Below are 12,462 nucleotides of genomic sequence, written 5' to 3' on the forward strand. Positions count from 1 at the left end.
ATCTCTTTAATCTACCACAGACGTAAACATCGTGGTGGAGTCTCCTCTTCATTCTCTTCAAAAGTAAAAGTTACAGATGATAAAATAAGTTGTATGCTTTAGATATCTTCCAAGATCCTATCTCAAAGACAGAAAAAATAGATAATCAGAAAATATCAGATTGTTAGAAAGATGAACTTAGTCAGATTATAATTAAAAATTCTAAAAATTAAAACTTAAGATCACCTTTTCTTTTACCAAATCATACATTTGGACAAATGACCATTGACAATATGACATAAATAAGAAAACATACATACCTGTATGTCTGATGTTTTCCTGATATACAATCTATTTGAGCTTAGGATCTAGGGCTAGACTATCTATATATGTTGGCACATTTAAGTGTAAGAACACCATTATCGCTAGTCTTTAAAAAGGTTTTTGCAAAAAAAGTAGTGGATGGACTCCATATTTTGGTCAAACCTTTTATATTAAATTCAAGAACAGAGTTTAACACCCTAGGGTGGTTACATGGTGGAGATTACAAGCTGATTTCGCTAGACGATCAGCCTCAACATTTTATATAAAAGGTTTGATCAAAAAGGACTCTATATTTTGGTAAAACCAATAAGAAAAGTAGCGAGAAAAAACTGTTTATTGTAAGTTTTTTCAATTGTTTGCGGGTTCTACCGACATATGACCTCCGCGATTGGTTCTCTTTTTATTTTTTTTTAAATCAGCCAAAAAAACCCAATAGGATCTTTGCGATAAAGATGCTCTAAGTGTATGTTTTGGAAAGATGCATCTCACTAAGTCGATTAGGTTGAAAATATATGTCAACTGAAAATTTGGCTACTTCACGTATCTAATCCAAAGGAATACGTTGTTAATTATACGCTCTCTTTGTACACGTTTTAGTCGTCTCACATCAAACCTTCTCCCATTTTCTCAAAAAGAAAAAAAAAGGATTAAGAAACAAAAAAATTGAGAGAGACAGTTCCAAGAACAAATCATGTGAAAACTTTGAGGTAGGATTTGAAGAGAGAGGGAGGGAGACAAAAGGGATAAGAAAGGGTTGGAGCATGTTCAATCTTTGTCTACCAGACACTCGCAACAGCCTAGAGACGATCTTTAGTTTGGACCAATGTAATACTCCGAACAAATCTCTGACATAGACAGAGACAAATCAGGGACACTAAATTACATTCATTTCAATCGGTCTTTTTCGTTTATGGAAATCTAGAGCTACACGTAAAGCTTAGTTACAAGGTGTGTTAGGTGGAGTCGTCGCATGCACGTACCCAACTATGCACACCTGGCCATTCGTTGTGTCACGAGACTGAAATATTGTATGTGTTGTCTCCCTGCCATGGTTGATGGTTCAAAGCTTTATATACTTCTGCGTTTGTGTTATCTAATCTAAACTACTGCATGTAAAAAGTACGGTTTTAGTTTTAATATAAACATAATTACATATTCAATATGAATTATACATAATTTTATATGTCGTTAAAAACAATTAATTTACATTTAACAAAAAGAGATCCGATATTATTGCATTGTAGAAAAATGAAGAGATAAAATTAACAGGATAAATATGTATGCTTCCGTACAAAACAACTGCGTCTACCTCACCCTTTACGTCTGAACGGAATCTTAAAAGAAAGGTTATCCGATATTATTGCATTGTAGAAAAATGAATAGATAAAACACACATCAGTTTCAAACAAGTAAAGAAAAAGATATAAGGATCCGTGTGGGAGGGCGGATCCAAAAACGTTACCATGTCTTTGGATGCATTGAAACCAAATCTTCATCCAGACAATTAATTTGAAAATCTGAATACTTGCTTGGATCACCATTTGCTATATATAGTCTAGTTTCATGTTTGATTCGGATCCAAACATAAACAAAATATAGTTCAACGGAACTGTGAGTGTGACAACATGATAGCAATAAGCTAGTTGGAAATGTATAATAAGTCAATCGATAGATTCAAAGATTTCCAAGCAATCAAAAGAAATTTTCATTGAAATGCAACTTTACATAAGTGGGGAATAATTCATTTACAAAAGAAAACGGGCCAAATTGGAGGCCAAATTTACCCTTGAGTTTTGGGGGCATTGGATTCTCACCAAAATGTGATAGATGTAAACATTAAAAGAGAAAAAATTATCTACTTGTAGAACATCTAAAGCATGGGATATTAGATTAATAGAAATTAAAACTCCAATTATGCCTTAGGCTTAAATGGAGTCACTCTTATGGGTAAACCCTTCTTGGGTACAGGGAAAGGACCATATTGTATCCCTTCCTCGCCTCCTTCCACTTCCCATCTACAAGTTAAAACCAACATTTCATTAACTATCAATCGTTATTAATTTCTTGAATGGCATAAGTAATATACATGACCAACATGATATTTAAGGATGCATCTTTTGTGTTGACCATACATAAGAGTACGTACTAATTTGCCTGGTCGCCGATTCACATGTTGTGAAGATTATTTTGGGGCTACGTACTGCTAATTGTTGTTATCAACAAATATCTACTCATTTTTACAAAAAAACAAATATCTACTCATAAGTTCTCAAGAATAGAAACAAAATCCAAGATCAATTCTTATGTTAGCTAGATCCCATTTACAGCTGGCGATCTCTTTCAAACTTTACCATCACAAGTTTTTTTCTCTCGCCTTTGGTCCCATTGACCCTTTATCATCACAAGTTCAACTAAACATCTTTAACGAAACACGTAGTTGAAGTAAAAGTATAATTTTCTTTATTGCACATATGACATCATGAAGTGATGACGTCTTACAAATATATAAAGTATTATTTATTCACGTATTCAGGAGGTAGGTACGTACATGAAAATGTAGACTAGGTGAGAAGTTTGGACAGTTAAACTAGGTGATTTCGGAAAATTACTTCAGAGATAACTTCTTAGATTGAGGATTTTAGTAACAAGGAAAACTAGAACTTGAAAAAAATCAAAAACTTCTTAATTAGCTCGATTTTGTACGTATATGAGTAGACAAATGGGACAAAAGAAATGAGATATTCTTTATAAAGACTCGAATAATTATAGGAAAACAATAAAAATACCTGAAAGAGGTAGTGAGGTGGTGAAGTAGGATAATCATCTCAAGTTTAGCCAGCTCACTTCCCGGGCATGAGTGCACGCCATTCCCAAATGGCATGAACGTGTAAGGTTTCGGTGCCACCTGTCGACATTACAAGATATCATCTACATGCAGTGTAAGTCCATCAAAGTACCCACATAATTGACTAAACCCTAGATTTTGACAACTGAGTTCGATCGATGTTTTTTACTCTTCATGCAATTTTCTATCTACTGACAATAATTTGTTGGTAAAAACGGAGCTTATACATTCACATAGGATTTAGTTTAAAAGTCATCGTCCCATGTCTTAACTAGTCACCTTATGTACCGTGTATGCATAGAATCGATAATAATATTCTTTGGTTGGATATAGGAGTGTACATACCTCGAATCTTGATGGATCAAATTTTTCGGGTTCAGGGAAAAAATCAGAAGAGTGGTGGATCCGTCGGAAAAGAGGAAGAACCTTCCAACCTTTTGGGATCAAGTAGCCATCATATTCGACGTCTTGTACAGCTTCTCTAAACGTAAATGACAATACACTTGCTGCTCTTAGTGTCTCTTGAATCACCTATCAACGACGAATCAATACCATTAGTTGATTACATGGTCGAGTATAGTGACATCATCATTATTATTATGACACAGCTATCAAAATGGGATAATACCCTTGTGGTCAGTGGCATTTTTCTCGTATCCTCCCACGAGATTCTTCTGTTTTCTTCCTTTATTTTCTGTCGAATGCAGACTTGTTCCATCTATTAAAAATTTAAATATATATGTAAATTTATGATCAACAATATATATTATATCGAATTTGGATCTACAAGGTGGTGTAATTGATGCTAACTAAGCAGAAAAAAAAACTAAAACTCTTTGCTACAATGACATCTTGTTGTATATCTTAAAACATTTCTATAATATCACAAGCAGATCACAAACTTAAAGAAAGCGAAATAAAATAAGAAGTTACTTACTGAGACTTCTTGGAGGAGATTTGGGTGGTCGTGTAAGTACTTGAGAAGCCAAGTTAAGACAGAAGCGGTGGTGTCAGTGGCGGCAAAGATAACGCCAATGATGTTGTCAGCGATCTGTGAATCGCTTAAACCGTTGTGTTTCTGATCCTTGGCGCCTAGAAGTACTCCCAATAGTCCTCCTCCTTGTCTCCTACTTTCTCTTCTCTTTTCTATCAGTCTCCTTAGTTCCTCGCTTAATTCCCTCCTTGCCTTCATTTTTTTCATTACAAGGTATAAATATCTTATAACCCTAGTTAATAACAGTTGTTTAAAATTTTCAATAAATTATATTTTTTTTTTATCACGAAAAAGTTTCATTATGGGTCAAGCCCAATGAAAACAAGATAAAGTTTAGCCCATTAAAGGTGTCGTTACAACACGAAGGGCCGCTTTTGCTTGAGAATCAGAGAGAGAGTTTTACAATCTTGAGAAAAAAGAAAACGAGATAGAGGTAAATCCAGTCGAGATTGATCGGATGTCGGTGATGATTCCGATCAACTCTTTCCTCTGGAGTATTTCAAACATCTACATCTGAAGATAGCTTTGTCTTCATGTTTTGTGAAAAGAATCAAACAAAATATCTCACACATGTGGTCCTTAGAAACCAAAGTATACAATTTTGTTGTTTCTATTCTTAATATGTGGTATATTACAATTCTACATAGACCACTTTCTCGTACAAATTCCCTAAAACAATGTGATGAAGAATCATCTTTGTCTATAACGATCACGAGCTCTATATCTTATATATATATACGTTATATACCTAGTTGATAAACTTATGATATACCTTCATGGATTTATGAAAAAGTGTGCCAGGTAGGTCGAGAGGCATGGAGTTGTACCCCTTTTCGAGACTTTGATAGAGAAGCTTAATAGATCCAATTTCAGTGGCCTCCTCTTTATCCCCAAACGCTGACATGATCGCCACATCGAATGCATACTGCGTACACCCACAATTTCCAATTCTTTCATAAACTAGTATTCTATGCAGATTTTGATGCACATGGATGATTTTAATGAATTACAATACTAGCTTCAAGCTGTTTTTTTTTTACCTTTCAAACTCACTAAAAATTATATTCTTTGTAAAGTGGACCCCCAAAATATTCCAAATCTAGTTTTCTTGACCTTAACCATAATCACCATTTTCATTAACATATATAAAATATAAAATGAGGCCCGCAAAGTTTGGAAATTTATGTCAATATTTCTTTTGGAATAATACTTCAAGGACCATATCCATGCATATAACCCAAAATAATGCAAAAGAGACATACTCGTTTCATGTGTTCAAGGGTGTTGATGGACTTTTGGGATGTCCATGAAGAGAGGATTTGTAAGACGAGGAGCTCGATGTGAGAGACGGTTGGTCGGAGAGCAGAAGGCATGAAAGAAGATTGAACGAGCCGCTTAAGTGTGGAATGGTAAGGACCTTGGTGGAAGAAGAGAGCCTCTGGTCCAATCATACGCTCTTTGCTAGTAGGATAAGTTGGCTTGAACATATGTGCTTTGCTTACTAATACCATTCGAGCCGCCTCTGGACTGCTTATCATCACACATGGACATCCCAATATGTGCGTCTTGAATATGTCTCCGTATCTGCGGATGCTCTTTGTCATTTAACACATAGTATCTAAGTATTAATGAAATCGCAAATAAAACCATGGTTTGAAATTAACAATGTGAACCTTTCAACCCCTGGAGTTAAGTTTGAAATAGAAGATTTGACATATAAGAAATATGGATTTGTTTTGTTGGTAACAACAAAATTAAGAATTTATCGGACAAAAATTAGAATCACCTAAGCACTTAAACATAATTTACACAATTCATGTAAGAGCAGAAAAAAGAGGAATACTTGTTTTGGCGGGTGGCGAAGAAGGAATTGGGATTCTCTGTGTAGAGGCGGAGTGTCTCTCCTATGTAAGGCCAACCCATGGAACCGGGAGGTAGCTTCCGTTTATGCTTTTTCCGGTGCAACCGCCATTGAAATAACACCACTAGCAACGCTACTACCACACTAGTAGTTACTGTGGTCACTAGTGATGATTCAACAGCATAAACAGAAGAGAGAAAATTTGAGGATGATGGTAACATAATTTGCATTATTCAAAAGCGATCGAAGTGAATGATTATTTATAAAATAGTTGAGTTGTTAGTGACTTATGCTTGAAGAGTATTGATGGGCTTTATATAGCTAGTTGAGGTGGCGAGATACTTCATTCCTGACCTTTCCTTTTTTCTCGCACAGATCTATATTTCTGTATGTTTATTTAGCAATTATATAATAAATACAAAATTGCCGCCAAGGAATATAGCTAATATATACGACTCGTTTTGTTGCTAGACCTTCAATTTTAGATTTTTGTTTTGTTCACAATTTTAGAGTATTTATATATCGCAAATTACTCTTCGTTTGCGGACGGTTCTTTTTGGTCCAATAAACAGAAACTCGAATCTGCAGATATGCTTGAAATATAATATCATAGAAGAGTTGAATTTTCTCAAAACACAAATTTTCTTTTTTCGTTCTTGCTATTTTATATAGATATCTTCTCTACTAAAAGAAAAATATTCTCTCTGTTCTAAAAGATCAACTAGATTAGGACCCGCCCTAAAGGGCGGAAATTGATTTGTCAAATTTCAATTAATAATATATGATATATATAATATGTGTATATATATATGTGTATACATATTAAACATATATATAATATTTTATTAAATATATATATAATTTAATAGTGTTATAATTTGTGTTGTACTTGTTATTAGTTTGTATTTAATCTTCTTTCATTTCTAGTATAATAATTTACCTTGTTATACCTTTTACCTTTTAACACACATAGTTATGCCTTTTTTTCAAAAAAAAAAACTTATACACATAGTCTCGTAAAATGTAATATATAAAAAAACGTATTTAAAAAATCTACTGACCATATGCCACTATTATTTGGTTGTTTGAACAAAAAAAAATCATGTTCTTGCATAACTGTGTATGTTGTGATATGACGTAGGTGAAGAGTAAATATATGGAAGTAAAGTTAGTGATACGAACATGAGCCTATGTTGGTCTATGCAACAATTATTTGGTTTTTGGAAGATCAATGAGCATAAGCATACACGGTCTTTGTATGCTTACGTTGTAAATGAGTCGGATATTTTTTCTCTTATGTCTGGAATGATATGGAACTCGTTGATTTAAGAGTGGTTCAGTTTTATATGATCTAATTATATTAAGAGATTAACCAAAAATATTATAAAAGTGTTACTGGTTAGGTTTAACTAATACTAGATTTTAACCCGCACGTTCGTGCGGATATATTTATATTTTTTAAATATATTTTATATTATTAAAAATGTTTTAAATATATAATTTCTATTTTAGTGTTATATATTGTATTACTATATCATATTATTGTTTATATTTCTTATTCAATATTATTAATATATAATGGTTTTAAAAAAAATTACTTTGTTATTGATTTTTATTACTTACTAATATATTTTCGAGTTACGTAAAATAAAATAAAAATATGAAATACTCAAATAGAGAATCCCATTCAAATTATGTTGTTTTCTTTAATTTAAACATTTTGCATATAATACATTTTTAAATTTTATTTATTTATATTATATAAATAAATATGACTAAAATAATTATATTTACATGTTGTGTTTAAGAAAATATACTTTAACATATCTCATTTTAGTATTTTACGGGATTTATTTATTTTAAATAATATAATCCTATTGTTTTAGTAAACTTTATACATAATAGTATCTATCATACTATTTTATTAAATTTATTATATAGGATATTTGTTTTGGATGTTATGATATTAAGTTCTATTTTTTTTTTAAATTAAGACGTCAAAACATTAGGTTACTTTAAATTTTTACAACATATATAGTTAGTTTTTCAGGTACATTTCAAAAAGTTAATCTTTATTATCCATGATTTTGTCTTTTGTAAAATTTGAAATATTATCATTTTGAGTTTCAATATTTATTTTCAAAATAATATATATTTTCGAGACAACTTTGGAAAATTACACAAATATTTGAGTTTGGAATAATACATGAATTTTGAATTTGTTTTGGTACTACATTACTGTATTATTTTATAAAATATTTGAATTTTTGGTGATATTTTTAATTCTTTTATCAACAAATTTTGTTACAATTAAAATAAAATAAAATTTATAATTCAAATTTGATTTTTGTCACTAATATTTAAATGAATTACTGAAATTTCATATTTTACTAATAACATATTTTTAAATAGTATATGAACTAAAGGTTATTATATACTATTATATTTTTGTATATAAACATTTTTAAGCAATATATTGCTAATAGTTTCAAAATAAATAAAAAGATAATGTATGGCTGTAAATATAAAATTTTAACTTATGTTAATACATTTATTTTAATATAAAAGTATTATATAGTTTTCGAAGTTTAATCCATTATAATGATGATCAATAATTTCTTTAACTTAAAAAATAAAATAATTTTTTTTGTTAATTTACCAATTTAATATATTTTTAATATTTAATTCATATAGCACTTCTATTTTTATATAATACGGAATATATCATAGAATCTATAAAAAGTTAGTATAAAGAATTTTTTATTTTCTTTTTTATAATAAGTTTTAGTTAAATTTACTTATAATAATATTATATTACTAATTTCGAAATATATTAATGTGTTATTTATAAAAAAATATTTAAATTTTAAACTAAGATTTTGTTAGATTCTTTCTCAACAGATTTTATTATAATTAAAAAAATCAAATTTATAGTTGGTTTATTGTTAATATATTTATAGTTGGTTTATTGTTAATACAAATAATCAAATATGTCATATTGACTAATTCTTTAAGTGGTCCTACTATGACTTGTTAATAGTAGATAAAAATAGAACCCTAAATTAATATATTAGATGTTATAGAAATTTCATTTTTTTTAATAAAACATATTAGAACTTAACTATAAATGCATAGTTTCTATAATTTTATATTTTCTATATTTTAAACCAATAAAACTTTACAAAATGTAGTTAATGTTTTTAAATTTCATAATTTTTCATTATTTCTTGACAAATGTTACCATGAAAATATAAAAATGTATCTTTTTAAAACAATTTTTTTTTCTAGAACATGGATTTTTTAAACGGAGAGAGTATTATTTTTATCTACTACAAAATAGTCATACTAGGTTTATATATTCAGTTATATTTTTTTATTACTTATATTTGTTTGTTTAATGTATAACATTTCTAAATAATTATAAAGATATTAATAACGAATCTATTTTAATTATAAATTTAAATTTAGTTTTAGTAATAGAAAAATCTGTTGAGAAAAATCTAAAAAATATTTTTTAAAAATTAAATATTTTTAATTAATAAACTAATTAGTTCCGTAATTAGTGGTATAATATTATTATAAATTAGTTTTAATTAAAATTTATTATAAACAATATACAAAATTATAAGCTGATTTTATAGATTTTATAAGTACAGTCTATATTATATTAAAATACAAGTCATAAACGAATTACATATTAAAATTATATTAAATTGGTAAACCAATATATTTTGAAAAATACTTCATTTAGATAAACAAATAAATAAAATACAAATTTACCGTTTAAAGTGACTAAAATATCATTCACCTTTTAAAATGATTAAAATCCATAAATTATATAATAGTTTTTACAAAAATTAAATTGTTAACATATGTTAATTTTATATTTAAAACTATATATCATCTATTTATTTATTTTCAAAATGAAAAAAAAATATTATCTAAAAATAATTATATAGAAAATAGTAGACAAATTTATATTTATAAACGAAAGGTTCATGCGGGTCAAATCTAGTAGATATTATAGTGCACAAAGTTTTCGGCGCAGTATTCTTAATGTTATCTCTTATGTTCTTTCTTCTTGTGGTTATAGTTCTCTTGATTTGTTGTATCCTTGGATGATTTACAAGTACTTTTAGGATGATTTTATAATTTTGTGATACCAAAAACATGTACGGAACATAAAAATAATTTGTGTAAATTCATTGGCGTTTGTGTGTTTGGATTGTATTTGCGTTTTTATTCTACTTGCCCTTTGGATAACCCCACAATACACTTTATCAACCACAGAAAACAAAGACCAACGTTCATAATTTTTTTAAGATAAATGGGATCCACTGATAATGTTCTATGGTTGAGTTCTCTTGTTAGGAAAAAAAATCTAGCAAAGCTATAACATTTTTTTTTTGTTTTCGAAAATGTTAAAACTTCCATTAATTAGTCACATACTAAGTTTTGTTTTCCATTTATATTTTTGTTGTAGGAATCTTTTTCGGTACGATGTGATAGTTGGTTTCTACGTTCTTTTCACTGAAAATTTGAAAATGTATCAAACATAAAAGATGATCAAATTTAATAATTTTGAAGTATATTAGTCAATTTAAACAATCATCTCAATCAAAGGTAATGAAAACAAAACCTAGCGTTTTATAAGCTACGAAACGTTTGTAAATTTCTTCCCACTGGGTGATGTGAATTTGAAATACGCTTTTATATTTTAAAAGCTTACATTTTACAATAAAGAAATTTAAAAGCTTGCATTTACAATATAATATTTTGGTAACTTTAATAATAACGGAAACAATTAAAAACAATTAAAACAATTAAAAAAATTAAAAAAAAAATATTTTTGGCTAAGTTTTAAATGGCATGAGCATCGGTTTTAAAAAGTCTTGGAGTTCAGTTATCCGGTTTCTTAAAAGTTTAGAAATTAATCTAGTTTCTATCCATTATCTATCCTAATTATAAAAATTACAATATTTTAGTAAATTTAGAGATTATAGAATTAAACTTTAAAAGATGAATGAATTGAATAAATAAGAAAGGCTGCTCTTTTCGCCACATGGAACTTTATTCTCATAGACTTACACCTGAGATATATGCTGGACAGTGGTCACTAGGCTTCGGCTTGAAATTCAGCAATGGAGGCAAATAAGCAGTTGAAAAAGCCCAAGATTAAAATTTAGTCATCCTCGGTGTTTGGGATAATGAATGTTTTTAAAAGTATTGAGAGATTTGTAAAATGACTTCTTTGATTGATTGAGAAAGTTTGTTACAACCAAATCGATATATAAACGTTGGTTTAGTAAAAGGAAGTTAAACCAACTTTAACCAAATTAATCTAACCGAAGTGTATCAATGTAGCTAATAAAAAGTTACTCATTGTTAACACTCGTCTCCTCAGAGGCATTCGATAGAAAGTTTAAATACTTGTCTATGGTCATTCGTTTTTTTTGGTCTGAAGTGTATGGTCGTTCGTTGTGGTGAAAGGGTTGCACAATAAATAAAGCTGGAGACTATAAATCAAAAATATTTCGAGGTTTGAAAAATAAACGCAGCCCGTGACATGCTGAGAGATCCACATCAGCATAGCACAGGATTGAACCAGTGAGCCTGCAAGATGCAGTAACCGCTTGGCCTTAATCTTCTCTGCTACTCACACCTCAGCTTTTCCTCATCCTTAAGGGACTTTACCCCTTTCCAATCATTTTCTAGTATCTTCTTTAAGTATACTATTACTGTTATTGTTATTGACCAAAGATATTATTATCATTGCATGTCTTTTTTTTTTTTGATAAATATTATCATTGCATGACTTTTTTTTAAGTATACTATTACTCTTATTATCATTGCATGTCGGTCTCTTTTTTTCTTATTATTATTTTTTTACTTACATTTTTTTCTTATTCTTATGTTCCTTTTGTTAAATGGTTTTGATACGATGAAAAGTTGATTTGAAACATTTATTAAATGTATCACAGAGGATCGTCAGTTTATTACTTTAGATAGATTTCAAGTATGTTGAGAATTTAGTTAACAAAAAAAATAAAAATGGTCGAATAGATTAAAAGAAAAATTTTGAATTTCATAAAAATGTTTAGTTGAGGATATTATATCACCCCTTTTTCGTCATTATAACCTGGAAGTATATAGCCATCAAATTTATTGGCAGAAGCAAACTGATAGGACCGATGATATCTAAGATTTCTTGCAACTTCCTGTCAAGAACATTTTTGCAATTTTTTGATCCAACTGATCTCTAGCTTAAATGTCCCCAATACATTTAAGGTGAATCCGGGACGGATTTTGTCATAGACCATCTCGGAGATGTTTCTTGGCAAACTACACGTGATTTGTTTGATTTTTTATGTATTACAAAGTGTAAAAAAATAAATCGTATATGTAGCAAAAAAACAAATATAATCTTTTGAAAAGCTGGTTATCCGATTTGATCCATAT

At 29.3% G+C, this 12,462-nt stretch overlaps 1 protein-coding gene across 2 annotated transcripts; it reads right to left on the reverse strand.

The window, feature by feature from the left end:
• Positions 1-1,992: 1,992 nt before the first annotated feature.
• On the reverse strand, positions 1,993-6,347 carry LOC108807352 (abscisic acid 8'-hydroxylase 2). 2 transcript variants are annotated; one of them, XM_018579629.2, is made up of 8 exons: positions 5,986-6,347; positions 5,405-5,726; positions 4,915-5,067; positions 4,086-4,334; positions 3,777-3,866; positions 3,494-3,679; positions 3,090-3,208; positions 1,993-2,318 (listed from the first exon to the last, which is right to left on the reverse strand). In XM_018579629.2, exons 1-8 carry the CDS (start codon positions 6,231-6,233, stop codon positions 2,216-2,218), a joined length of 1,470 nt encoding a protein of 489 aa, XP_018435131.1. In that variant the 5' UTR covers positions 6,234-6,347; the 3' UTR covers positions 1,993-2,215. The 2 variants fall into 2 exon arrangements, with proteins under 2 accessions (XP_018435131.1, XP_056844496.1); XM_056988516.1 differs by having other exon boundaries at positions 5,405-5,737; positions 5,986-6,120.
• Between the last annotated feature and the right edge of the window lie 6,115 nt (positions 6,348-12,462).

The sequence above is a fragment of the Raphanus sativus genome, chromosome 6 (genome assembly GCF_000801105.2).
Source record: "Raphanus sativus cultivar WK10039 chromosome 6, ASM80110v3, whole genome shotgun sequence".
NCBI classification, from domain to species: domain Eukaryota; kingdom Viridiplantae; phylum Streptophyta; class Magnoliopsida; order Brassicales; family Brassicaceae; genus Raphanus; species Raphanus sativus.

Bases quoted from the DNA above. Each gene is read 5' to 3' on its own strand.
- LOC108807352 (XM_018579629.2), bottom strand. From the start codon at position 6,233: ATGCAAATTATGTTACCATCATCCTCAAATTTTCTCTCTTCTGTTTAT. The intron at 5,068-5,404 runs GTATGTCTCTTT...GGGTGTACGCAG, and splicing joins CCCTTGAACACATGAAACGA to TATGCATTCGATGTGGCGAT. The intron at 4,335-4,914 runs GTATATCATAAG...AAAAAAATGAAG, and splicing joins TTTTTCATAAATCCATGAAG to GCAAGGAGGGAATTAAGCGA.